Source organism: Cyphellophora attinorum (assembly GCF_001299255.1).
Source record: "Cyphellophora attinorum strain CBS 131958 chromosome Unknown Contig31, whole genome shotgun sequence".
NCBI classification, from domain to species: domain Eukaryota; kingdom Fungi; phylum Ascomycota; class Eurotiomycetes; order Chaetothyriales; family Cyphellophoraceae; genus Cyphellophora; species Cyphellophora attinorum.
Window position 1 is genome coordinate 93,095 of NW_017253259.1, and position 26,429 is coordinate 119,523.

A 26,429-nucleotide genomic window follows, 5' to 3' on the forward strand; every position below is an offset into this window, starting at 1 on the left:
GTCGGGAAGCTCTCGCCAGTACTCACACTTCATCAACCCAGAGCAGTGTCCCCTCATGGATCCGCCCCCCTCCCAGCAAAACGTCCCAACACCCCAATCCGCCCATACATCACCACTCCACGACGAAGACTGCGCCTTCTGCCAGATCATAACCGCCTACCCCATCGTCTCTCCCCTAGAATCATCCCAAACACTATCAGAAGCGCTCAACCCAGAAAAGCTTCACCCTCCAGCATTCGTACTACTCTCGACGGAGCACGTAGTAGCATTTCTGGATATCTTCCCTTTGGTCCGAGGCCATGTCCTGTTATGTCCACGGCGACACGCGGAGAAGGTTGGGGACATGACGAGCAGGGAGGGGATGGAGGTGAGTTTGTGCGGTGAATTTTGCTGCTGTTGAAGGGAGTTCTTTTCGAGGCTATGGCATGGTCGATATGCTTCTGAGGCCCAACCGGGCCTGCTTCGTTTGGGACCTGTGCGACGAACCCCCATGATCTGATGCCCTTCTCTACTAGATCGGGCGGATACTGCCCCTGATATCACGAGCGGTAGTCCGAGCTACAATGCCAGATATACCCCATGCCGAGGTCGACTACAACATAGTCCAGAATAATGGGCCAGGTGCTGCTCAGGTCGTACCACATGTGAGTACAGCCATTCAGATCATGGTCCGGCCCAGCGGCTTCATGCCGGGGCCAGCGTTTCCTGTTCAACTGCTAGGCTGTCCCAATCCTAATCTCAGCCATAGACCCACTTCCACATAGTTCCTCGATACCCCTTCGAGAGCACCTACACCCCCTACACGACTCCAAAGAGGAAACCTCCACCCCAAGGCATTCAAGCTACAGCTATCCTCTTCGGTCGCGGCCAGCGGCATTACAGGGACGACGATGATGCGGAGGGACTGATCAAAGTGATGCGGAAGGAGGTTGCAGAGGAGTGGCGCAGGGAATTTGGGGGTGGTAATGTGTCTGTGAGCGATCGCTCGGACGCGGTAGAGGAGGGCCAGTCAGGCCGGACAAGCGGCTCGAGTGAGGCGCAGCAGGAGGGAGCCGGGGCGAGCTCGGCGACCAGAATTTGATGCTGGCAGGTGCTGCGCAGAATAAGGTCGTGCGCGAAGATATGCTACCGGATGAGGGCGGCGGCGGCGGGGGAGGAGGATCAGGGAGACCTGGACGAGGCCGTGGCAATCTATGAGACGGCGATGGTCACGAGCCTGGACTACGGCTATCTGGTTGCTTAACATGTTTCTGCCGCCAGGATATACGGCGAAGAACTTCTGGATACAGGGAGATTTTCTTTTGTGGAAGGAAACATGATCATATGCGGCGTTGTCGAGAGCATGGCAGAAACTATGGACGATGGAGGAGCTCATATAGGTAGAGGTCGCCCCTCCTTGACCAAAGCCCGTCCCCTAGCGTCACCCCTAGGGAGTGACGCGAAGACAGAGGCAAAGGGTTGTCGGGCCCGCATGAGGCCAGCACGATCGACTTCAATAGCAACCGCGAAAACGAGCTGGCATGAGGATACACAGACAAGTCATAGGATAAGAATTCTTCATTCGCTGTCGGTCATCTCTATGATGACGGACTGCAGGACCGAATGGCTACTAGCACAGCCTTTGCAAAGAAGTAACGCCGCTTGCAATGCATGTCCTTTGTCTCATGTGCACAAATGTTGAAAGAAGGGGGAACATAACGCCATGTTCACCATTTTCCTACGTCCCACAAGCCTATCCTTGGATAACGCCATACTGTGCTTGCACAAGACTGCTGTTGGGAATGTCCATAGTAAGAAATTGTTCAAACGTCGTAGATTCTGATGCTGGCCGAGAGCCGAGAATGGGCAGTAATAGGCCTCGGGCACATCCTTTTCTACCGAAACCCGCTCTTTGGACGCCAGTGAGATGCCGAGATGGGTCTGTATGTGCGGATATGTAAGCGAGAGGGTGGTCTGGCCGGCCATAGACGATGTGGAGGGGATCAATTGCTAATGATGTTGTTGCTGATCTATGCAATGTGTCCCATGTCGTCCTTTCGTAGATGCAAATGTTGGACCGTTTCGGTCATACGCTGTAAAGGTTGCACGGGATTGGATCCGACGGTCTCGAGGGAGCCTTCTTGCGTCCGGATGAGGGTGCCCATCGAGTTGGCGATCGCGGTTCCACCTCCTAAGTGGCCTTCTCGTCGAGTGACAAGCTGCTATCGCTGCCGCGCAGGGTCGAGTAGTAGTCCTTAGCCCACTTTCGAGCCATGATGGAGGCTGTGAAGGATTAGCATAGGACTAACAACACGTGAACTCACTTACCCTTCAAAAATTTCTTACTAGCGTACTTCTTGAACAACGCCTCATGTGCCACAGGGGCATGAAGATAGTCAATGAGGAGCTCAAAGACGGGTTGTATCTCTTCCTCAGAGTAGCCAGCAAATTGAGTGAGCGTCGCATCCTGCAAAACATTAGTTGGTGCGAATGTACAGGACGGAAAGACTTACCCATTCGCCGCGATCGAGGATAGTGCGAGCGAGATACATAGCAGCGGCAGCGATGTGGCTCTGGCGGTACTCGAGGAAGCGGTGGTCGACAAGAGAGATCTCCATCAAATATTTGCCGACAGTGCGAGTTTGGATATCGTAGTTATCGGCCTTGGAGATGCGGCGAAGGAAGTTCATGGGATTCGGGTAGCTGAGGTCATACTTGAGTGTGGTCAGAGTGTACCGCTCAGCGCTGAGGACTTCGTCGATGGTGAAGCCATCGTCAGCAACGTGGACGAAGTTGCCGACGTGAGGGGACAGGACCTCTTCGTACTTGGATGCGATGAACATGGCGGTGATGCCAACCAACTGCAATCTGTCGAGTGGGACAACCTTGGAGGACAGGAAGCGATCGACGATGTTGATAGCGAGGAAGAGTGTTTCGGGCAACAGCCTGAAGCGGGTGTGCACCTCGATGAGCCAGTCGACGAGAATGCCACGCATCTTCCACTCGAGGTCTTCCTGGTGATCCATGTAGTTGGGGTTGGGCATGGTGACGAGTTCGAGCTCTTTGTAGTAGTCGAAGATCTCTCGAACATATTCGGCGCACATGCTGGGATCGTCGAGGTCTTCGGCATCCAAGCTGGCAACCAGGTCGACAGCCTCTTGGGTAGCTGCAGTCTCGACCTCAGCTTGTTCCTCGCGAGTACGTTTTCTGGGTGGACCTTGAACTTCTGGGGTAGCGTCCTTGGAGGAGACGTTGGAGGCTTGGGATCGTTTGCGGCTGCCACCAAGAACGCCAGAACGCTGCCGGGCTTCTTGACCTCCGAAGGCTTCGGCTTGACCGTGTTGTCCTTGGCGGCGACTGTTGTGCGAGAAGAATTGGTGCGCGAGAGTTTGGTGACACCAGCTGCAGGTGCCGTCTTTGACTGGAGGGTAGATTTGGCTGCTGCAGCCTTCTTGCCCTCGACAGGCTCAACAACCTTGGACTGATTGGTGGTCATGTCGCCGAGGACTTTTCGTCGAGCGTTGAGTGTGCCATTGTTGGTTGTGGTGGTGGTCTTCTTGACCTGTGTTGTTGTCTTCTTGACTACATTGACATCTTCGGTGAGGGCAGTGGCCTTGGCACGAGCCGCTCGAGTCGTGGTAGACGTGTTGTTCTCGTCGTTCTCATCGTTGAGAATCCGCTGCCGTGTGCGTGTCTGCCATTGCTGTCAGTACAAAGAGCCTGCCATTGACGCGTAGTAGCGCATAACAACAAGGTACTTACCATCGGCATGGTGTGTGGTCGACAGCGATATAGCTGTCAAAGATGTGCTGAGCACTTCTGATGAGGAATGACAAGGTTGAAGATCGAGCTGTGAGGATGCTGTAGGTAGCAAAAGGTCAAATTAGCATGAATGCAAGCAAGAATTCCTCGTAGATTGAGTATGACGCACGGGCTTTCGAGTCGTGTCTGGAGCGACTTACCACCAGAGATCCTGTAGAACAGCTGAATTCGATGGCGACAGAAGACGCGCTTGCTCGACGAGATCGACTGAGCTCTGTTTGCCGTCCAGCAGATCGGTGGAGGACAGGTAGATTGGTGTCGAGGTCGAGAGTTGGGTCGCCAAAACAGCAGGCCTACTACCGCGACTTTTGCTCTCCTCGCGTCTTTTCGGGTGTGATCAGTTTGGCGTGGAAGGTGATGAGTATGAGGTAGCTAACATCTACTCGAGAGTATCGAATAGCAATTGCGAGGTACCGAGGAATACTTTGTTGATGGGACGAGTCTGTAGTGGTTGATGAAGAGACTCTGGAGCTACTCGAGGTTGTTGTCAAACTTGGCGCCGACCCACTCCGAGTCGCGATGGGCGTTTGGTGGGGTGTCGCAAGGATCCCGGTATCGTTCGTGTTGCTCTGCTCAACGATCTTTCCGCGTGCTGATGACTTTGGCAAATGATAGACAAGCTATGAGGTAGAGCTGTAAAGTCTGTCAATTACTCGTGGAAAGAGAACAACGAGGTTCACACGCGAGTGCAGGACCCAGAGAGCTGTTCCAGTGCATCAATCACAGCACCATACAGAGTCAGGCGCGCATCGGGCGGCTTAGCGCGCCTTCAGCTTTTATTTACTTTAAGCTTGTTGACCCAGCAACCACCGCTGAGAAGTACCAGTTGACCACGAGAGTCATGGTGGATTGGAAAGTTCGGCTTTTGTATTGATATTATTGATAGATCACTATTCTCATGCTCGAAGCTATCTCATCTACAACTGATCTGTATTGCACCACGTGCGCCATGCTGGGAAGTCCTCTGAGGATATAGCATGCCTCCGGTGCATCAATGCTTCCTGCTTTTGGGTGCGCTCCCATAATTCGTAATGCTCCTGAAAATGCTAAGCATGCCATGCCATAAGCCAGTATCGTCATGCATCCGCTTCATGCCTGTGTTCGATCGACTTCCTTCGTCGATATCTTCATGCTTCCTTTTCACCCCCACGCTTGAAGTGCTTCCTGTAAGTGCTATGGCGGGGGTATCTTGCTTCTTCCTAAGCGGCTCCTCCTCAAACGGCTTCTGCCAGGCGGCTTGTCCTTAGGTTGCTTCTGCCCAGCCTGCTTCTGCGACGTGTGTTGAGAGCGCTAACCTCGACCACGCTGGAAGACAGGCTTGACACCTCCGTCGACGATCTTGCCTCCAGGCACCTCTCTCTCCCAGATCCTCGAGTCACCGCTAACATTGTGCGCCCATCTGGCCAACAAGGTATTGCTCTCTACTGGCTTGATCGCTGGGCTGACGGTGCCAATTGTGACGTGAGCGACAGCATTAGCGCAAGGCCAAACAATACCGCCCTCAGACGCAGGCAAGATACTGATGACCATCGCCATGACCTGATCATCCCACACCAGCCGCTCAAACCGAAGGCGCGCAAGACCCAGTAGAGGAGCCCGCTTGGCAGGATCGGCGAGGTCAGCCTGGCTGATGGCTTGACCGTACGCATCGCTGTACCACTGCCAGGTCTCAGCACTGACCTTGGCCGTGGCACGATGGATCAAGGTGACATGAAACTCGGTCTGTATGCGTCGCGTCTGCTTGAGCTGATTGAACGTGCGCTTCTCTTCCGGTCCAGCATTGGCAAAGATACTCTCAAGCGTATTCATGACGTCTTTGGGAGCGACAGGGATACTGAAGTACTCGAGCTGGCCGAGCAGTTGCTGAGCAGTGGGGATCTTCACAGCAGGACTTCCATTCTGCTTTGAGAGCGGCTGCTTCTGGACTCGTGGTGATTTGTTGAAGTTGAGGTCATGCTTCTTCTCATTCGAGACCTGGCGACCGAGCGACCAAGTGATGGCATCTTCGATTTCTTCTGTGCTCGGCATGTCGCTGGTGAAGACTTTGGGGTAAGTCTCGTACAGCTTGTTGATGATGGTCTCGAGGTTCTCCAAGGAGGATGCACTAGGATCAAGATCAATCACCTCGTCGAAATTTGCATCCGGATCGCGGGAAGTGTCGCAACCTTCAAAGCGAGCCAGGAAGCCTTCCATGATGGCAATGATGTCGTCTCGACTCTTGCTGCCCACTCGAATGGTTTGATGATTGTCGCCTCGCTCAAAGACTCGCTGCCTCGTGACCTCGCGGATACTATCAAGTCTCATGCTCTTGGGTTCGTGGACATAATGCAGCGCCACAAATTTGGCATCGGGAACGACGTTAGATACATCGTTAATGATCTGGGCTCGTTCGCGACGTTGGTGGTTGTTGCGGTCGGCAATGACGACACGGAAGCCCGCCATGGCATTAGTGGTCAGCAGAGCGAATTTCTGAGGCCGACCACGCGTGCCCTCCACGTTGTCATTCTGGACGTGACCAAAATCGAACAGCTTGACCAGAGCGTTGGCGACTGTCGTCTTGCCGCAGCCGATAGTTGCAATGGGGACTAGAACGATGTTGTTGATGTGCTCGTTCCATTCACCTCCATCTGCTTGTTCTTGTCGAATGATGTCGGAACCCTTCTGACCCTTCTCGGCGAGGAAGTCGTCTCTCATCTTGATAATGCCATGATTTAGATTGTACTGCTTGCCGAGGTTGGGATTTCTTGCAAGTTGTCGACGGGCAAATAGAAGGTACTCTTCTGTGATCTTCTTGTGCTTGCGATACTTTGGAGGCCGGCCAGCAATCATAGCTTTTGTCGCTTCGCGCCACTGTCGGTACATCAGATATGGCTCCTCGAACTTGTACTTGAAGAACCAGTCCGGACCGCCATGCTCGGTTCGACCTCTCGTCTTGCATCGAACAACGAAGCCTTCCGTATCGCGACCGTCCCATGACCCAGTCTCTGCACACTTCTCTAGGAAAGTCTTGACTTCGCTGATATCATCAATCATGAGGTATTTGGCCTTCTTGAATCCCCACTCATCGGCAAACTTGTGTACATCGGCTCCAGACAGGGTAGCAAACTCGGGGAGGTTGAAGTTGAGACCATGTAGATAAAGACCAGACATCTCGGGAGGGTATTCAAGGACATGTTCTTCGAACTCATCGTCACATAGCTCAGCCACTGCTGTGAGATTGCGTGCACGTAAAGCCAACGCTAGCTCTCTGGTTGTCTTGCCGACACTCTCAACGTGCCGCTTCGCCCACTCTTCGCCAACTTGGGCATGACTCCGTTCCACGTCGTGTCGTGTGCCTGTGGAGTGCTTGCTACACACGAGCAAGGTGCCATCCTCAAGACCTGACATGAATATGATGCAGCCATTCTCCTTGACACTAAGCTCGTATGGACCCAGGGTGTTGTTCTCGATGTTCTCCCATTTGGTGGTAGGGACTTCATCGACGTTGAAGAACTTGTCGTAGCCCCGACTAACGATTTCAGTATTACCATTGGAGAGCTTTGTGGTAAAGAGACCTCTAGCATATGTTGGAAGATCGTCCCTCTTGTAATCCCACTCAGCCAGCTTGTAGCTATCGACAGTGATGCCTTTCGTACCAGCAATGGGGTAGGTGGTCTTTCTGCATGAGATTCCTTTGTTCTTGGAGTTAGGTTTGTTCTTGCCGCCTTTCGCCTGATTGAGAGCCTTGCAGAGTTCGGCGATGACCTGTGGATCCTGTTGCAAAGCCATGATGGCAATTGTGGTGAAAAGGAGTGGACTGGCAATGGCGGTAATCGAAGACGTGTGATCCTCAGCGAATGGAGTCTAGTCGGAAGGAACGAATATTGCAATGGTAGTTGCAAAGGATTGATGTTCTTGTTGAACAGCGGAAGTGGCTAAGAAAATATATCTTGCCCTGTTTGCCTAGAAAGAGTCATTGCCTGGCGAATGAGTCACGGCAAACAGTCATAGCATGAGGCAGTTGCGAGCGAAAGATCCACTGTGATGTTCATCCCTACACTCTTCTTTCAAGTGACACGCGCTCAACCAAAATCGAGGCCGGAATATTGGAAGATGTCAAATAGAACCACTTGTCATCCGGCGGAAGATGAGTTTGACAGTTAGTCACCCGGTCTTGGGAAAGGTCAGTTGTCGTCCGGCCGCGCGACTGACTCGCCCGTCTGCGGGGCTCCTCCGCATAAATTTAATTTCTGAACTGCACATGTGCTCAAGTACTGGAAGGCCTCCTCGACGTGGTCAGGCATCGAGCCACACAACGTAGATCTGCCAAAACCTCAACGATGTCTGACCTTAACCCATTCCTTCTCGCCGCCGTGACGCCCGATCCAGACCCTCGCCTCCTACCACTACTGCGATCAGACCCCTCGCTCGCCTCCCAGCAAGACGCTCACGGCTACAGCCTTCTTCACGCCGCCGCATCATACAATCACGTGGCTTTGCTCAAGGTTTTAGTCACAGATCTAAAAGTCGACGTGAACTTGAAGGACGAGGACGGTGAAACCTGCCTCTTCGTAACAGAGACCCTCGACGTCGTCAAATGTCTGGTAGAAGAATTGAATATCGACGTCACGCTTCGAAACGACGATGAGGTCACGGCGGCTGAGAAGTTTGAGGCGGAGGACGAGTATCCCGAGATCTCGGCATACCTGCGCCAGCGAGCCGGAGGAGCTGCAACAGCAAGCAACGGCATCCTGCCTCCACTGCCGCCGAATGTGAACATACAGGTCAACTCGACAGAAGATGTCGGGACGGATCAAGAGCCGGATCCGGAGTTCAGGAGGAGGATAGAAGAACTTGCTGCAAGTGACAACTTCCAGAGTGAGGAGGGCCAGGCAGAGTTGAGAAACCTAATCCAAGATGCGGTGCGAGGCGTTAGCGACGATCGCGACGTGCGGAGACGCGTTGGGTGAGAGTTCATGCACGGACAAGAAGTACTGTGGCGGAACTCTGCCGGTGTCGTCGAGGTGACATGGATGAGCGCCATCAATTGATATGGCTCTATAGACAAGGTCTGCTGGACTGGATCCTAATCGTTCATCCACGCAGTCAGACGACCTCCTCCGACTCTGGCAGCGAATCTAAGGCCAGTACTTCCCATGGGAAAGTAGCTGACCAGATACCATACCAGCGCGACCAGCTGTATGATGGAGAACAGCAGTGTCAAGATGGTTGAGTGAAGCTAGATCAGTCAGCATTTGCGGAGCAAGAGATCGACACAGGACTGGACTTACCCCCACGGCAAAGTATATTGTCATGACGATGCTTCCGACATACACCGCAGTGAAAGGCAGGCGCGGCCCGGACAGAAGATGGGCGAGATAAGCTTGCGGCCCCATGAGCGCTGCCCAAGACGCCAGGAAAAGTATCGAGCCTGCAGACCATCTGTGAATATCGACGCGTCAGCCACACAAATGCTCCAGATCATGCACGCGTTGACAGGCTGGAACAACAAATCAGCGCGTAGATGTTGTCGAGTCTTGCGGCTTGTGTCTTGTGTTGACACATGCTGAAGACGGATATTGACATCATCATGAGGTCTACCCCAGTCACATGGCTATGAAAGCCGGGGTTGGCGTCTGATGGTGTGTACCTTTTGGGATAGGCAAAGCAAGGGAGGAGGGAGAACACTTACAAAGTCGCGAACTTGCGTGGCTTTGCAAACAGAATTGGGAATAGCACGAAGCAGAGTACGAAGCATGCCATCGCCGCAAGGTTCAGCCCGCCGAAGATCAACATCTTATCCCATCGGCTCACTAGCGGTGGCTTGTCAGTACTTGCTGAAATATCATCACAGTGCTGATGAAGCAAATACTCACTAGCAAACCATCCTTCCTCTTCTTCTCTCCGTGTTGGTGCCGGTAGAGGGGCTCCTGGAGCCTCGTGGGTAGGCAGCTGCACATAGCCACCTCGTTTAAATGGATTGATCGAGTTCAGCGTCGACAGGAATGGGGTGGAAGAGTTGGTGTTGGCTGTATATTCTGGCTCCCTCCGCGACCATCCCAGACTGTTCACCGAATCTCTGAAGCTGGTGGACATTGTGATGCGTCAATCCTTAGCCCGCGTGATATGATACACCTCAGCCGATGCCGTCTGTCTCAACGGTCAAGACAATGACGGAGCGCCTGATCCGCAGTCGCCACCACTAATATCCTCGCGTCTGCTTTCTTTGTCCAGAGAATCGGACTGAGCGAATGCCACCGTAGCTCCTCGGTGTTCACCGACAGTCTTCAAGACCTGGGAGGCAGGAAATGCAGTGGCTAGGTGCTGACCGGTCGTGAAGTCTTGCGATATTTCTGTCTCAAACGAGAAGATGCAGTTGAAGTCTCACAGAAGCCTGCTTGTTGAGGACAACGTTTCGAAACTGGATTGGCAGTGAGGTGGACCGTGATATGCTGGGTTGAGGCGTATGCGGCGGCACTACGGGTGCGTGCAGCAGAGACCGTTTGAGATCTGACCTCGATATGGCAGGGTATACGGAGGCTTGACAGGGTCCTCGGGCGCAAGGCGGTGGATGTGCTAGGACAGGAATCGCAAATGCGCTGTCGGCGATAGGAATGCTTGGGTAGTGAACGGTGTGATCAGTGTAGAATGAATTGCTAGCAGCCTGCGAAGTTGCCGCTTGCCTTCTTGAGCTTCTCCACAAAAACACCACACCCTCACCTCGCAATCCCTGCTCGATTCAATGCCTTGTTCTTTGTCAATTCAGGCCTCAGCGACATCTGTTGGACCCTCTAGAACCCTCGCCACATGCACATCATCATGCATTGCATGGCTAGTCTTGAGGGTTTGCATCAAAGCTCTCGCGTCGTCTCGACGGCGCGAACCAGGTAAGACGCCGCAACGCCGTCGATCGCCTTTGTACGGGTTGCACAGCATGGAGAATTTTCAACGACATTCTTTATCTGCATCTGGACCAGCTGCGGACGAACCATCCCCTTACAGCGCAGGCTCATGCAACATCGTCTCGATCGCCTTGAACGCCTTTGATGCAACGATAGCGACTACTGCAGAGGTGAAACACTTTGGTATGTCCAGAAAGTCCACACCGACAAAGAGACCGGTCATCTTGAGGCATCATACGTCAAAGGATGGGTGGCGCATGGCCTGGAGAAGCCTTGTCACCCTCATGTCTATCATGTCCTTCTGATCGTCGCGAGAGGTAGCGGGGGACTACTTGGCCTGTTTCTTGCAGTGTTGCTTCCCCTTATGCTGGTCATGACCCGAAACACGACGTCTTCTTTGTGCTCATAGCCTCGATGATTGGGCCAATGTCCGTGGCAAGACTGAAGAGGGTGTCCTTGGTAGGAACTGGAAGGCCTGCTGCTATTTGAAGGTCATTCGACAGCCTTGCATCTTGCGCTATATATCTCCAGGTAGTCCTCGCCCGGATGACCCGAAGTCTGCAGAAGCGAAGACTTGCAGATCCGTCATTAATCAATTATTGAACTATTCCTCTTACTGCTCTTGTCGGCACTATCTGAGCGTCGAGTTTGTCATCGCAGACAATTCATCGAGTAATCTTTCTCCATCTGTCTCCGAAGCCGAGGACGACTGTGTAAGTTGTTGTCTGTCTGTGCCCCCTTGGCCACCGCGGGGCAGTCCGCGAATGGTACGAAACCGCCAAGGCCTTCCCGTTAGGCGAGGTTTAAGGCGAGATTTATAGGACCGCATCACTGACGCTCCCACCAGCACATCACCACCATTATAGACCCGGCCTTTCATTCCCTCGACACATCTACCCGACGCGGTCTTTGACACGATTGACGTCCAAACACGATAGCACGCTTTTCGTTTCCTGGAACTTGGCTGCCGACATCCCGTATCTGCAGGTGTCCTGCGCGAATCATCGCACACCTGGCCCATTCTGGCCCTGTGTCGGTCAAGTTCGCTGCCTTTCGCAATCGTCCCGACGTGAAGCCGGGCCCCTCGCCTCACATCGACTCGAGTGGCAGTCGTCGCTTTACACAATCATACAACTGTGCTGCTCGGCCCGCTCGATCTCTCACATCACTCCTGTCACCGCCTTCGCCGATTGCTCAGTAGTGGGGCGCCACACCGCTGTCATCGATCGGCATCAGCAACAGGCGCTCGCAGAACCCTGCTCGAGTATAGCAGTGATTGTGCGAGCCACGCTTTTGGGTAGGGCAACATCTAGTACAGTTGACATGGATATGACTCAGTGCTGACACCGTGGCAGTCCCCATCATTTGGCAGCGCCGGCCGGGTGCGCCCGTCGATCTTGTGGTAGAGAGGTACTCAACGACGACACGACTCTCTTGCTGAGGGAACTTTGTAACACTCACAATGTCTGCACCATACATTAAGAGCGAGCCTGACGAGTTTGGCAATGATCCAAACCGATACATGCAGAACCATAACTTCAACAACCATGGCAACTTTGATCAATACTTCAACGATCAACAGGGTGGCAGTATCGATCCCTCGGCCTTGAGTATGTTTGGTGGTAACTCCGGCGGTATGCAGTATGGATCTGGATACAATAACATGTCGAATAGCTACAGCAACATGGGCACCTCTGCTGCCTTCGACGACAGTGAGCTGATGGAAGGCCTGGGCGACCCTAATCAGATGGATGACTACAATGCCATGTCCTCCATGAATCAACAACAGGCGCGCACGAAACATTCCATGCCCATCAATGCAAGCCAGGTCTACTCTAGCACACCCGATGGTGCTCCGATCCAAAGCCCATACCTTGGTCAACCCGACTACAATCACTTTCGTAACCTCAGCTCCATTCCACAACATCTGTCACCCCTTCAGGGCCCTGGCTTCATGTCAGGCTCGCGTCCGGGTATGTCTGCTCACCGCAAGTCGTCAGATCAGAGGAGTCCGATGACACCTCGGACGGCTGCAATGGCAAACCTCCAGATCGGCACGCCCGAATCTGGCAGTCTGGCCAATGGTCGACCAATCCGGTCTGAAAGCGTACAAAACCGCCACATGAAGACTATGTCTGGTCAGTACGATAGCACGCCTGGTAGTCTCAACTCATATCTCGATTCACCCCTTTCATCGCCTGGCAAAGGTCAGCTGCATGCCGGCATTGGGGAGACTATGGGTGGCGCTCATGCATCGTTGCCCACCAAGGTAGAAGGAGGACACTCTAGCAGTGCGCAGGAATCACTTGAGGCTAAGAAGCGCAGGCGGAGGGCCAGCCATAATGCCGTCGAACGTCGTCGTCGTGACAACATCAATGAGCGGATTCAGGACCTTTCGCATCTTGTGCCGATGCACCGCCTTGAGGACGACAAAGTCAAGAAGCAAATGGCTACTGCTGGTCCGCTGTCACCGAGTATGGGACCCACAGGCATCAGTCCACCCAATGCTGCGACATCACTACTCGCTGGTGCTAGTGGACGACGTGCAGCCAGCACGGCTGGTAACATCACCATGGGTTTGCCGATAGAAGATCGGGACAAAGGACCTAACAAAGGTGACATACTTAACGGCTCTGTCAGCTGGACGAGGGACCTCATGTGGGCTTTGCACCAGAAGTACCTACAGGAAGCACAACTTGCAACACTCATCACCCAGCTCGGCGGTGAATGGCCTTTCCCCATGGACGAAGACGATAAGCGAATGCGCTCCGAGGTGATGGAGGCTATGGAGAAGAACGACGTGAAGACCTTCGCCTACACAAGGTTCGACGGCAGCGGACTGAGAGTGCCTCGTTACACCAACCTCACTGGCGATAAGATACCCAGCAATAACTCGATGAGTCCGAACTCGAACTTCGAGATGAGCCCCGGCTTCAATAGTGGAGCAAGTGGGAGTGGCAGCAATGGTCCAGGCCAGACACAGTACTGGAACACGGCTGGTCACGTAGGCATCAGCTTCAAGGAGGAAGACGAAGAGGACATGGACATGTGATCGACGCTCGAGAGATTACGGGTCATGGAGTTGTGACGAACGATGACATTGATGGTGGAAAGTTTTTTGACTACTAAGGAGCCAGGATCACGATGGGATGGGACGGGACGGAACGTTCTTGCAATTTTGTCGATTTGCGTAAACTTGATACCCCTTCGTTTGGCTCGATCTCCTATCATCGGCTGTTTTCAGAAGCATATTATCGGTGGGCACCGGGAGTTGGGGGGAGTGTTGTGGTATGATATTGCTGGTTAGCATCACGCCTTGTTTGACATCCATCTATTGTGATAGCAAACTTCTTCTAGTCTAGCACAGTGGACCTCCCAGCTGTATGGAATCTGTCTGACATTGGCTCACTCTCAATATACTCTTGCCTGTTGCACACTGCCTGTCTCTGTGAGTGTCGTGCCTCTACGACTACTTCTCTATATAGGACTATCCCCTCATCCCAATTCCCCACGCGATCTTCTCCAACGGAGATATGTACTCCTTATACCCGTCGGAAGTGTTCAAAAGAAGAACAATTTAAACAGCCATGACTTTCATTAGCACAGCTTCACAACCTGCCACTTGCACAGCTGCTGCCTCGAGAACACCGCTCAGGACTTGGAGGCCGTTGTTAGACATCCACAATCCCTTCCAACGAGGCCCAGAGCTCTGTTCGGCAGCTCGTCTGACCCCTTTCCGAAGGCACTCCGATCGAGTCAAGGTCGCGATAAAGACAGCTCGATCACCTGCCACAGCCCTCTTTCTCCCATACACGCCCTCAGACACCCGCCAACATGTCAGGCGACAAGCCCCTCCCGTTTCAGTACCAATTCGCCGCCGGCGCAATTGCTGGCGTCTCAGAAGTATGCCCTCTAGCACCCCACCACCACCCTACCTCCAGAACTCCACCTCCCCGTACCCCATGTCCCCACAGAGCATCATACTGACTGTACTCTGCCAGATCCTGATCATGTACCCCCTCGACGTGATCAAGACCCGCGTCCAGCTCCAAGGCGCTAAGCCAGTGCCCGGCCAAGATTACTACACCGGCATGCTCGACTGCTTCCGTAAGATCGTCAAGAACGAAGGCGCCTCCCGCCTGTATCGCGGCATTGGCGCCCCGATCATGATGGAAGCGCCCAAACGTGCCACCAAGTTCGCCGCGAATGACTCCTGGGGCATCTTCTACCGCAACCTCTTCGGCATGGAGAAAGCCAACCAACCCCTCGCGATCCTCACTGGTGCGACCGCTGGTGCAACCGAGAGTTTCGTCGTAGTGCCGTTCGAGTTGATCAAGATTCGGCTACAGGATCGGGCGAGCGCAGGGAAGTACAATGGGATCGTGGACTGCTTCATGAAGATCGTCAAGAACGAGGGACCGTTGGCGCTGTACAATGGGCTGGAGAGTACGCTGTGGAGGCACATTCTGTGGAATGCGGGTTACTTTGGTTGTATTTTCCAGGTCAAGGCTCTGCTGCCGACGCCGACAAAGGGAAACAAGACTCAAGCCATGGTCACAGACTTCACTTCAGGTGCGATCGGTGGCACGGTAGGCACGATCCTCAACACGCCGATGGACGTGGTGAAGAGCCGCATTCAGAACACAACTCGGGTCAAGGGTGTCGCGCCAAAGTACAACTGGGCCTGGCCTGGTCTAGCAACGATGATGAAGGAGGAGGGCTTCGCGGCGCTGTACAAAGGGTTCCTACCAAAGGTGTTGCGACTGGGTCCAGGTGGCGGCGTGCTGCTTGTCGTCTACACCAACGTCATCGAGTGGTTCCGGAGAATGGGTGCGACGCCGGTGGGCTTGTGAGGAGATGCAGGACGATGAGAACCTTGGCCGACTTGAGCTCGTCTGCGTCGTTGACATCACAGCCGCTTGCCCAATTGCCTCGTCGGGAGGGCTCTGTGCATATGAAGGTCTTTGCATATTGAATTGGCGAAATCATGGGTCTAGACAGCTTCTCAGGTCAGTCGCATACCCAGGATAGATACGAGGAGTTCAGCGAGCAATCAAAACGAAATTTCCACAGATGATGGTTGACTTTAAGTTGTGTTGGCGTTCTGCGACCGCCAACACCGCCGTTGCATCCATTCTCTCTCAACATCTACAACTTTTGTCTGACCTCCGCCGGCGCGTCCTCCTGGCCCCTCCACCCGCCCCGCTTATACGCCTCCAACTCCCTCATCTGCCCGTCCACCCTCTTCACAACCTCCAGCCCGTCCAAATCAACCTTATATCTCCTCGAACGATCCACGGCACACACCAAAGCCACATCCGCCAAACTAACCTGATCCCCCACCGACCACTTTCCCGCAGACCGGCGCGCAATGGCATCATATGCCTTCAGCCCTTGAGCAAGAAATGCGACTGCCACTCCTGCTCCCATCCTCCCTGGTCGTGAGCTTTGAGATACTTGACAATCCGCTGGTTCGTGACAGGCTGCGTATCACACGCAATCACACCCCACAACTCCCTGACCTGAGCTCTTGCCAGCGCATCAGTCGGCAGCAGTCGACATGCTGCATCCGGAACAGTCTCCTCGAGATATTCGAGGATAGCGGTGGATTGGGAGATGCGCGCGACTTCGTCACCAGAGGCGGAGTCCGTGACAACGAGCAAGGGCACGAATTCAGAGGGGTTGAGCGCAGCGTAGGAGGGCGCGTTCTGGCCGGAGGTGAGGAGGTCGATGTATTTGTATTGCAGGGGGATGGACTTTAGGTGGCAGGCGATGCGGACGCGGGCGGAGCAGGAGGAGTTGTAGAAGGTGTAGAGGGTGTAGGTGTACTGGGGTTTGGTCGTTGTGGTTGCCATGGTGGATGGCTGCCTGGCGTCGCTTTTCAGGGAACGGGTGCTTTTTGGTGGTGTCGATGGTTCTCTGGCTCTCGATATCCTGCTACAACAAAACGTCTCTGAAATGGAAGCTTGTGGCTCAATGTGTGAGTTCCAGCGGACTCATGCAAACGCTGCGGTGGAATGTGTCAGATGAGATGTATAGAGTCAGGTTGCCTGAAAAGGGCGTCCACGAGCAGGCGGGGACAAATACCCAGTGCGGCAGGTGGAATGGTGCGAGTCGGACAATGCAGGTTTGCTGAGGTTATGTCGATGAGTCTGCGTCCCTTCTATTCGTTTGGTCAGTCAGCACTGGTGAAAGGTGTCTTATAGCACAACCGAAGACAACGGACAGGCTCGTAGAGAGAGGTGCGGAAATCAACGGCAATCGTCCTTTCCCTAACGCCAATGCCGCGGCTCATTCCGCCCATCGTATTTCTTGCGGGGTATGGAGACGCGTCCGATGTAGCGATGACAAGAAGTGAGCCATGTATATGCCCAAGTACCTCAACCTTCGGAAGGGCCTGGCGAGTTCGAAAGAGCTGGCGAGTTTTGGGGGTTGTTGCGAATTGCTTCTATTTCTCTTCCATCACCCAAGGACACGGTCGCCAACGCCAAAGTGGCTAATGAATTACTTATGAAGTCCCGGCACTGCCCTCAGCAGGCCGAGTGTTGACCTCCTTACTCTTCACCACGTTCAGTATATACTCTCCGAGGTCACCTGTACCCTCCAGCTTAGACAGCCGGGCTTCGAAGTGTTGAGCGTCTGCAACGAGTCTGCAATCATGGTCAGTAAAATGATTCAAAGCAGGGAAAGAGCAGAAGTCGAAACATACCTATCTTTGGCAGCCTCGCTCCTCAGCTCAACCTCCGTAAAGCCCTTCTCCCAGCTCTGCTTGTAATTCGCAAAAACAGGGCCCATGATTCCCGCCACGACGCCCTCAGGCAGATGCTTCGTTAGCACCTTCTGCAGCGTCGCCGTCTCCTTGGTTAATGTCTCCATGTATGGTGACACGCTGACGTTTTTGTTCTTGGCGGCCTCCTCCCAGTCGATATTTCTCATAGACTTGACGTGAAGTGCCGCGCGGCCGGACATGATCTCGATGAGCTTCTCGTGTATCGCCATCTGGTGTTCTTGGAGACGACGCTTGACATTCTCGAAGTCCGCGGTCATGGCTTGTGAGGCTTGTGACTGCGGGGGTACTTGACGACGAAAGAATTCGCGGACGTAGGGTGTTAGAGCGATTATGAAGGACAGAGCTTGGGAGGATAGGGCGAGATGTTTCGTGGTGATGTTCTTGAGACCAGCTGAACGGGTGGCGCCGGCACCGAGGATGAGCTGTGACGAGCGGCTATTGAAGAGCTTCAGGGTGTCGAGGAGGCCAGTAGCGATTTCTGGCGTCATGCTTGGTATTCCTGCGGCAAGATGCTCGAATTGCTCAATTGATGCCATCATTGCGGCAGCGGACTCTGGGAGGATGTATTTTTGCTCGTCGAGTGTGGCGAGGCGGACTTTGGTGTCTTTTGCGGTAGCTGTGCCATTGGTGGTGGTGCCGTTTGTGCTAGTCTCTGTGGTTGGCGCTTCCCATACTCTCGTGTCTTGCAGCCATGTTGCTTGGTCGTCTGTGCTTCCGGCTTGAATGAGATCGAGAATGGCATTTTCGTGGTCGCCGAAATCTTTGGCATCCCATTTGTCTGCATCCAGAACTCGAACCACGCTTGCCTTTTGCTGCTCGGCAAATCGAGAGACATATTCTTTTATCTGACTGTCTAGCACCGTCTTCAGTCCTTGTCCAGTCTGTCCGGAGATAGCTTCGCATTCGTCGGTGAATAATTTGTTCAGCGCGAAGTATTTTAGGAAAGCATCCAAAGGGAGCTCAGCATTCTGCTGTGATCTAACACGAACGACTTTGGTGAGTTGGTTTTGGATCAGATCCACGCCTTCGCCGAGTAAGCTAGACAAGTCCAGCGCTTGTTGCATCTCGAGCTGCACATTGCTTGTCGAGCGAGGCCGGCCACCGGGCTGAGGACTCAGCGCTCGGCTCGGATCTGGTGATTTCAGATTGCTCTCTGGTAGATTGCTGGTGATGTCAAGCAAGATCTTTACCTGTACACTTAGTCGCCGCAGTGCTTCGCTTGTGTTCGTGTAGATCTTGGAAAGCATGCTGTACCAATCTTCGGGATCCAATGATCGCAAATTCCGGCCAAGTATAGAAGCCTTTTCTTGTTGCGATCGACTGCGGCCCCCATGAGTCGAGGAGGAAATCGTAGACACCGCATCATCATCATTAGTACTGGGCAGCTGTTTCCGGATCATGGTCTTCATCTCTCGCAAGACAGCTGCTCGGAAGGCTGTTGCTGCAGGTGTCGTATACTTCGCCCGTGCCAGACCTTTCATCTCGGCCTCCAGCTCTGCACGGAGCTCATGATCTATGCTCATGTAGCTTGGGAATGACGACGGTGCTCTGCGCTGGCCGGCTTTAGGTCGAGTGAAGCTGTTGCCCCATCTTTCTAAAGTAGTCGTGGTACTGGTCTTATCAACATGCCGCCGAATATCGCCCAGCAATGATTCCTGGAATTTCGACTCGTACACCTTGCCTATGCGATGCCTGATGTGTCCAAGATCTTCGAAAGCCCCAGCCAGGGCATTGAGACTGCTGAGGTTCCGCCGTGCGTATCTGGTCGTGCTTTCTTCTTCACCGTGCAGGGGCTCCTTGCCCCGAATCAGCCTCTCAACATTGTCCAGATTATCAAACACGGTGTCGACCTCTCCTCGATCGACCATGTCTTCGCACTTGGTGACTGCGCTGACTATGTCTTCGAGCTGCATTATTGACTCTGCCAGCTTCCGTATATTCTGTCGCCTCTGCTTCAAGTTGACGACCTTTAGTCCGTCTATGGCCATCTCTTTGTCGAGTTTGGCCAGGTCCTTCCTTAGCTTCTGTATACGCTCGATTGAGTCCTCTGCTTCTGCATGCAATTCGCGTAACGAGCCCAGGGCCGAAAAGAAGGACTTTGAGGCAGTGGATATGGAGGAGATCAGGTGGACCTCGACTGTGTCCATGTACCATGACAGCTTCTCCTGTAGGATCGCATTCGTTGCCAGTGACTTCCGACCAGAAGGGGCGGCCCTAGGGTCGCTGACCAATTCGGCGTGCTCGGAGACGACGTCGAAGGTTCGTGGGTTCTCGAGGTGGAAGTCCACGTCCGAGTACACACTTGGTATGGTGGACAATGGTGTGACAGCTGTTCGCCTTTGGGCACTGGACCTTCTCTTGGGCGATGGAGCTTCAATCGGCGATAGCATCGAGCTGATTGAGCTAATCGAATTGGTCCTCGAACTGCCTGGCCGCTTAGCTAACGCTGCCTGCCACTCCTCCTCCCGGCTGTCCTTCTTGTCTCTTTGAAACAGCGCGGAGTCTCCATCGCTCTCGCTTTTGGCGCGCTGGAATGCCTCGTAGAGACTGCCGACCTGCGACAGGTAGGGAGAGAATGCTTTTGACTCGATGTGAGGTATGTTGGTCAAAGCAACGGGAGGAATATCGCGCTGCGTCGGGGCTCTATAGCCGCTGGAAGCAGTGCTTCCCATCGCCTGCAGGCCAGTCCTTTGTATCGGATGCTGCAGCAATGTTGAGATGGCATTCTGCCCTAGCTCCGGTATGGGTTTCTTGGAGGAAGTGGTATCCAGGCTTCCTCCTATACTGGCGATAGAACTTGCGGTCGAGCCTCTTCGTACATTGCCCCTTGGCGGGCGCTGTCTCTGCGGAAGATCCATAGATGGGAATGGATAGCCAGTGGAGGGCGACTGTGCCGCCGGCGACACAGCGGCATTGCGCAGGCTGTCCCGGGGCGACGCCATATCTGCAACGATGTGTCCCTTGTTGGGGATGTCATGGAGCCGTTGATCTGGAGGGAATTGTATTAGATGTTCTCGATAGGCTTCTGCAGTTCTTACTGCGTCGTCTAGCTATCAGTGCCATGCTCGATCAGGGTGCTGAAGGGACGTACTTCATTGCATGCGAGCATCTCCATGTGCATCGTGTCGGGGAACTGCCTGTCGCCGACTCGGATGCCAATGCCCAGCGCTGACCGAGCCCGGAGCTAAAAGACCCCAAACTCCAAAGTGGTTGCATATACGCCATACCTAATCGACTCAGCGCGTCGTGCTGGTCGCGACGCGTCTCTCCTCTGTTCACTTTTCCCCCACCACTGCCGCACTTCTACTCGCCTCGACCACAACCGCCCTCTACACCCTCAGCAGCAATGGATACTCAATCGATCTATTCCCTCAGCGTGCTGAGCGCCTCACGCGACCCAGAAATCGAACCAAGAAGCGAATACCAGGCCAAACTGAAAGAGTTCATCCTCGCCTTCCAGATCGATGGCTCATACATATATCGCGACCAGATCCGCGAGAATGTGCTGGTCAAGCGATACTTCTGCGACGTCGACGTTGCCCACTTGATCTCCTATAGCGAAGAACTCGCGCATAAGCTCACTACTGAGCCCGCCAACATCATTCCCCTTTTCGAAGCAGCCCTGAAACAATGCACACAACGCATCGTATACCCTCAGCAGCCAAAAATATTAAACGAACTGCCACACCATCAGCTACTTCTGCACTCTTCGATATCGCTGCTATCTATTCGAGATCTGAACGCCACCAACGTCTCCCATCTAGTCCGCATACCCGGCATCGTCATCGGCGCTTCTGTCCTGTCGTCGAAAGCCACAGTTGTATCGATAGAGTGCAGAAATTGTGGTCATAAGGATCGGGTCACCGTCGATGGAGGTATCTCAGGCGTCACTCTTCCCCGAGTATGCGGCCGGACGAAAGAACTTAACGATGACCCCGCCAACAAATGTCCTTTGGATCCCTACTTTGTGCTACACGAGAAGTCGCAATTCATCGATCAGCAGATCATCAAGCTCCAGGAGGCGCCAGACGCTGTACCTGTCGGTGAGCTGCCTCGCCACATCGTTGTGTCTGCCGATCGCTACCTCACAAATCGCGTGGTGCCGGGGTCAAGATGTACTGTTATGGGAGTTTTTTCCATCTACCAGGCGCAAAAGTCTGGAGGCAAGAAGGACAGCGCTGTGGCAATCAGGAATCCGTATCTCCGTGCTGTTGGCATCACCACAGATATCGACCAAACAATGAAGGGAGTGCAGACATACACTGAAGAGGAGATCCTTCAGTTCGAGGAGATGTCGCGCCTACCAGATCTCTACGATCGCTTTGCCAGATGTATTGCTCCTTCCATCTACGGCAACCCGGACATCAAGAAAGCCATTGCATGTCTGCTCATGGGCGGCTCCAAGAAGGTGCTGCCTGACGGCATGAAACTCAGAGGCGACATCAACGTGTTGCTACTCGGTGATCCCGGTACAGCAAAATCCCAACTCCTCAAGTTCACAGAAAAAGTCTCGCCCATCGCAATCTACACATCCGGCAAAGGTTCATCAGCAGCCGGTCTCACAGCCTCAGTCCAGCGCGACACCCAGACACGCGAGTTCTACCTCGAAGGAGGAGCCATGGTCCTCGCCGATGGAGGTGTAGTTTGTATCGACGAATTCGACAAGATGCGTGACGAAGATCGTGTGGCCATCCACGAAGCCATGGAGCAGCAGACAATCTCGATTGCGAAAGCTGGCATTACCACAATCCTCAACGCACGCACCTCTGTCCTCGCAGCAGCCAATCCAATCTTTGGCCGGTACGACGACCTGAAATCGCCAGGAGAGAACATCGACTTCCAAACCACCATCCTCTCGCGTTTCGACATGATCTTCATCGTCCGCGACGATCACGACCGGGCCCGCGACGAGAAGCTTGCCAAGCATGTAATTAGCATTAACATGGGCAACGCCGGCTCGGCAGAGGAACAAGTCGAGGCTGAGTTCAGCGTCGACCTGATGAAGCGATATATCAGCTATTGCAAATCGTGAGTTGCCTCTTCACCTCGGACCACCTCCCCTCCCCAGAACAATTCACTAACGAACCATCCACAACAGACGCTGCGCCCCCCGCCTCTCCCCCGCTGCCACCGAAAAGCTCTCGTCTCACTTCGTCTCAATCCGCAATCGCGTCGCGCAATCCGAAAAAGCAGCCAACGTCCGCTCCTCCATCCCCATCACCGTCCGCCAACTCGAAGCCATCATCCGCATCACCGAGTCCCTCGCCAAACTCACCCTCTCGCCCGTCGCGGACGAAACGCACGTTGACGAAGCAATCCGCTTGTTCTTGGCCTCGACCATGGACGCCGTCGCGCAGGGCGAGGGCGCTGCTACTGGCGGAATCGGTGGCGGCGTGGGCGGGAATCGCGAGCTGATGGAGGAGGTAGGCAAGGTGGAGGAGGAATTGAGGAAGAGATTGCCCATTGGGTGGAGCACGAGTCTTGGGACGTTGAGAAGGGAGTTTGTTACCGGGAGGGGTTATAGTGAGGCGGCGCTGGCGCGGGCTTTGCATGTGCTGCAACGGAGGGAGACGGTGAGATTACGGAACGGCGGAGCGCAAGTCTATCGGAGTGGTGTCTGAGGGCAGCAGTCTGTCTGTTTTGTCCGCATCATAGCTTGTGACGGCGTACTGGGTTGGCTCTGGGATTGATGTGAGGATGATTGTATGATACATACCGAAAAGGACAGCGAAGACGGCTGCTAGGGCGAAGCTTAGTACGAGGTATATCAATTCTGCCATACCATTCTCGTTGATGCATGGATTTCACTCCTGCGCTTGCTTTGCGACATTCGCCTTGTCTGGCGTTTTCTTCTGCATTCGGCAGGTGCTCCCACCATTCGGGAGAGTCACAACTTCTGACCGTCCATCTGATACGCATCGTTTCTGCAATTGCAAGAATGGGCAGGTCAAAATTTCAAGTTGCCTCGACTTATGACCGTGAGAGCCAGATTTGCGTAAATGGCCGTACGACAGACCGGTTGACACGATTTGACCATGCGGCTGGAGCCCTCGGCGGCGACTCGCCTTCAAGTCTGCTGTTCATCTGGATCTCTTTGCCCACTCGTCCCTCGAGCCTCGCGGCCGCGTTCTTTACATACAACAGATTCAACACGTGGTTCACTCTAGATTTCACCATTGGCTCGTAAACAATGCTTGGTATTGAGCTTGCGCTGCAGGAACAGGAGCCGAAGTCATGATGATCCTTGTCGATCTCCGACCGTTCCGCTCCATCGGGCAGGTCGGACGCTCTTAGCATGATGATTTCGCGCCGTCAAGCGGAAACCTGCATCATCCCACCGAGAACTCTGATGTGACGTTGGTGAGCATCAACGGTGAGTGCGTGAAGTACATAAGTGTTAGGGAACCCGGTTGCTAGCTCTTTCATAAGCGCTTCAGGAGGCGGTTTCGCTCAGAGGACGCTCGTCACTACTATATCCCCAGCACCAGCACCAGCACCAGCACCTGAGGCCCGGACAGCTGTACGAGATACCCATATTCGCCATGCGTCCATCACTGTCCGCTGTCCTGGGGTCCCTCACCCTGGTAGCCAGCGTCCCAGTCTCTCTCCCGATCTCCAACCAACTCCAGAACATCCTCGACAACACCGACAAGTCCCAACTCTACACCTACCCAACCTCCATCACTCAAGACATCGTCCCCAAACGGATCCACTCGCACAATGACTACTGGCGACCTCTCCCCTTCTGGTCCGCCTCAGCGTCGGCGCCATCTCCATCGAAGCCGACGTCTGGCTCTACAACGACACCCTCTACGTCGGCCACGAATCCGCCGCCCTCACACCCCAACGCACCCTTCAGTTCTTGTACATCGACCCCATCATGAGCGTCCTGAACTCGACCAACCCAGTCAACGCCTTCACCACGACCCAAGCCCACCCCAACGGCGTCTTCGATACCAGCTCCGGCCAAACACTCTACCTCTTCATCGACCTCAAGACTTCCGGCCCAGAAACCTGGCCTGTTGTCGTCGACGCTCTCGAGCCCCTCCGCTCGGCGGGCTACCTCACCACCTACAACGGCACCTCGAATGGCATCACCGCAGGCCCGGTGACCGTGATCGGGACAGGCAACACTCCGCAATCCAACTTCACCGACCCCTCTGAACCGCGAGACTATTTCTTCGACGCGAACCTCGCCATGCTCTCCACCACTCAGTCCAACATCACCTCCGACATCTCCCCCATTGCCTCCTGCCAGTTCTCGAGATTCATCGGCGAGATCACCACGGAGGCAAATAGCTCGCTCAGCGGGTTCAACGAGACGCAATTAGAGACGCTGCGCGGACATCTGAGCACAGCGGCAGAGAAGGGTATCAAAGGACGGTATTGGGACACGCCGGGCTGGCCGACGAGTGTGCGGAACGGGGTTTGGGAGGTGTTAGAGAGGGAAGGGGTGGGGTTGTTGAATGCGGATGATTTGGTTGCTGCGGCGGGGTTTAATGGGTGGACTAGTGGAAATTGGTAAGTCAAGAGAGGCTTGGGGAGGGAGCAGGAGACGCATGTGATGAGGAAAGCAGAAGAGTGCATAGCATGGTAAGGCGCAAAACTGCCAATAATTGAAAGAGGTGCTGCTGGCGGTAATGTATGGTGAGCACTTGATATATAAGCAGGAAGCAATTCATAGAAAGTGCGCAAAATGTTTATAATCTGCTCTCCTTCTTCCTGCTCCAGACTCCCTTACCATCAATCTCGAATTCCTTTCCCTTGCTCCAGCCCAGCCAGTCCTTCAGTGTCTTCTCGCCTCCCTCGCCTGGCTTCAAAGTCTTGCCATCATAGACACTCGGCTGGCCCGGGCTCTCAGTCAAGCCAACTATCGGCCTCAGATCATAGCCAGCCTCTTCCATCTCTTCGAGCTCCAGAACAGGAGCACAACATGCATCTGTCTCGTCAAAGATGCCTTCCCACTCCTTCCTCGTCTTCGTCTTAAACCGCTTGAGATATACTTCCCTCTGATACGCCCATGTGCGCTTGTCGGTGCGGTCCAGACCGTTGGGGCAGACGTCCTCGATCGTCAGACCCAATCCTTTGAGCAGAACAGCGAAGAATTGAGGCTCGAGTGCTCCGACGGACATGTATTTGCCGGCATCCTTGCATTCGTATGTGCCGTAGTATGGTGCGCCGCCATCGAGGGTATTTTCACCTTTCGGCGCGGACCACATGGGTGTCTTCTTGAGCATTCGCGGGTAGCTGCCGAGGTAGTTGACGCCGTCGACCATGTTCGCTTCGACGATCTGGCCTTTGCCTGTTGTGCCGCGGTGGAGCAGGGCAAGGAGGACTCCCGTGAAGGCTACATGCCCGCCACCCGCGAAGTCGGCGAGGATGTTGCCTGGTGCGAGCGGCGGGGTGTTGCGGGCGCCTAGTAGTGACAAGATACCTGAGACGGCAAGGTAGTTGATGTCGTGCCCAGCCATGTCTTTGTATTTCCCATCGCGACGGAAGCCGGTCAGGCGGGTGATGATGAGGCGGGGATTGTGTGAATGAAGTGTCGAAGGGCCGAGCCCGAGCTTCTCGAGGACGCCAGGTCGGAAGGGGTCGATCAAGACATCGGCGTCTTTCAGCAGATCGAGGAGTAGGGCATGCGAAGAGGGAGATTTCAGATCCAAGGCAATACTGGACTTGAACTGAGTAAGTAGGTCGCCAGAGACAGCGCCTGGGCGGTCTATACGCAGGACTGAAGCACCGTAGGAAGCGAGCAGTTGACCGCAGAAGGGACCTGTGAGTGTTAGCGAGGTCAAAACCGGAGATCTGGTAAGTATGTATACCTGGCGCGAGCCCGCCGAGCTCAACGACCTTCAAGCCCGCGAGAGGAGGGCCGGACGTCATATCGACCTATGTCAGTAGACGCGTGTGCAGGGTGACAGTCACCGACACCAAGATGAATGGTGTCGAGGAGGGTA

General features: G+C 54.2%; 10 protein-coding genes across 10 annotated transcripts; 6 read left to right on the forward strand and 4 right to left on the reverse strand.

Annotated features, from left to right (window-relative positions):
* Positions 1–55: 55 nt before the first annotated feature.
* AB675_2919 (putative HIT-like protein) lies at positions 56–1,081 on the forward strand (the record flags this gene model as incomplete). The annotated part of the gene is made up of 3 exons (XM_018142929.1): positions 56–367; positions 516–644; positions 749–1,081. 3 exons carry the CDS (start codon positions 56–58, stop codon positions 1,079–1,081), a joined length of 774 nt encoding a protein of 257 aa, XP_017996346.1.
* Positions 1,082–8,120: 7,039 nt separating this feature from the next.
* AB675_2922 (Ankyrin repeat-containing protein P1E11.10) lies at positions 8,121–8,750 on the forward strand (the record flags this gene model as incomplete). Its single annotated transcript, XM_018142931.1, has 1 exon — positions 8,121–8,750. The coding sequence occupies one exon, from the start codon at positions 8,121–8,123 to the stop codon at positions 8,748–8,750; it is 630 nt and encodes a 209-aa protein (XP_017996366.1).
* Positions 8,751–8,866: 116 nt separating this feature from the next.
* AB675_2923 (Protein transport protein SFT2) lies at positions 8,867–9,876 on the reverse strand (the record flags this gene model as incomplete). The annotated part of the gene is made up of 4 exons (XM_018142932.1): positions 8,867–9,019; positions 9,072–9,222; positions 9,473–9,593; positions 9,657–9,876. The coding sequence occupies 4 exons, from the start codon at positions 9,874–9,876 to the stop codon at positions 8,867–8,869; spliced, it is 645 nt and encodes a 214-aa protein (XP_017996385.1).
* A 2,268-nt stretch (positions 9,877–12,144) lies between these two features.
* On the forward strand, positions 12,145–13,734 carry AB675_2924 (uncharacterized protein; the record flags this gene model as incomplete). Its single annotated transcript, XM_018142933.1, has 1 exon — positions 12,145–13,734. The coding sequence occupies one exon, from the start codon at positions 12,145–12,147 to the stop codon at positions 13,732–13,734; it is 1,590 nt and encodes a 529-aa protein (XP_017996383.1).
* A 782-nt stretch (positions 13,735–14,516) lies between these two features.
* On the forward strand, positions 14,517–15,535 carry AB675_2925 (putative mitochondrial 2-oxodicarboxylate carrier; the record flags this gene model as incomplete). Its single annotated transcript, XM_018142934.1, has 2 exons — positions 14,517–14,585; positions 14,684–15,535. The coding sequence occupies 2 exons, from the start codon at positions 14,517–14,519 to the stop codon at positions 15,533–15,535; spliced, it is 921 nt and encodes a 306-aa protein (XP_017996403.1).
* Positions 15,536–16,069: 534 nt separating this feature from the next.
* On the reverse strand, positions 16,070–16,537 carry AB675_2926 (putative glutathione S-transferase; the record flags this gene model as incomplete). Its single annotated transcript, XM_018142935.1, has 1 exon — positions 16,070–16,537. The coding sequence occupies one exon, from the start codon at positions 16,535–16,537 to the stop codon at positions 16,070–16,072; it is 468 nt and encodes a 155-aa protein (XP_017996436.1).
* A 653-nt stretch (positions 16,538–17,190) lies between these two features.
* Positions 17,191–20,414, reverse strand: AB675_2927 (Vacuolar protein sorting-associated protein 54; the record flags this gene model as incomplete). The annotated part of the gene is made up of 2 exons (XM_018142936.1): positions 17,191–17,332; positions 17,392–20,414. 2 exons carry the CDS (start codon positions 20,412–20,414, stop codon positions 17,191–17,193), a joined length of 3,165 nt encoding a protein of 1,054 aa, XP_017996438.1.
* A 404-nt stretch (positions 20,415–20,818) lies between these two features.
* AB675_2928 (Minichromosome maintenance protein 5) lies at positions 20,819–23,093 on the forward strand (the record flags this gene model as incomplete). The annotated part of the gene is made up of 2 exons (XM_018142937.1): positions 20,819–22,500; positions 22,571–23,093. 2 exons carry the CDS (start codon positions 20,819–20,821, stop codon positions 23,091–23,093), a joined length of 2,205 nt encoding a protein of 734 aa, XP_017996451.1.
* Positions 23,094–24,014: 921 nt separating this feature from the next.
* AB675_2929 (Altered inheritance of mitochondria protein 6) lies at positions 24,015–24,997 on the forward strand (the record flags this gene model as incomplete). The annotated part of the gene is made up of 2 exons (XM_018142938.1): positions 24,015–24,124; positions 24,232–24,997. 2 exons carry the CDS (start codon positions 24,015–24,017, stop codon positions 24,995–24,997), a joined length of 876 nt encoding a protein of 291 aa, XP_017996409.1.
* Positions 24,998–25,172: 175 nt separating this feature from the next.
* Positions 25,173–26,355, reverse strand: AB675_2930 (Isopenicillin N epimerase component 2; the record flags this gene model as incomplete). The annotated part of the gene is made up of 2 exons (XM_018142940.1): positions 25,173–26,245; positions 26,295–26,355. The coding sequence occupies 2 exons, from the start codon at positions 26,353–26,355 to the stop codon at positions 25,173–25,175; spliced, it is 1,134 nt and encodes a 377-aa protein (XP_017996396.1).
* Positions 26,356–26,429: the final 74 nt, after the last annotated feature.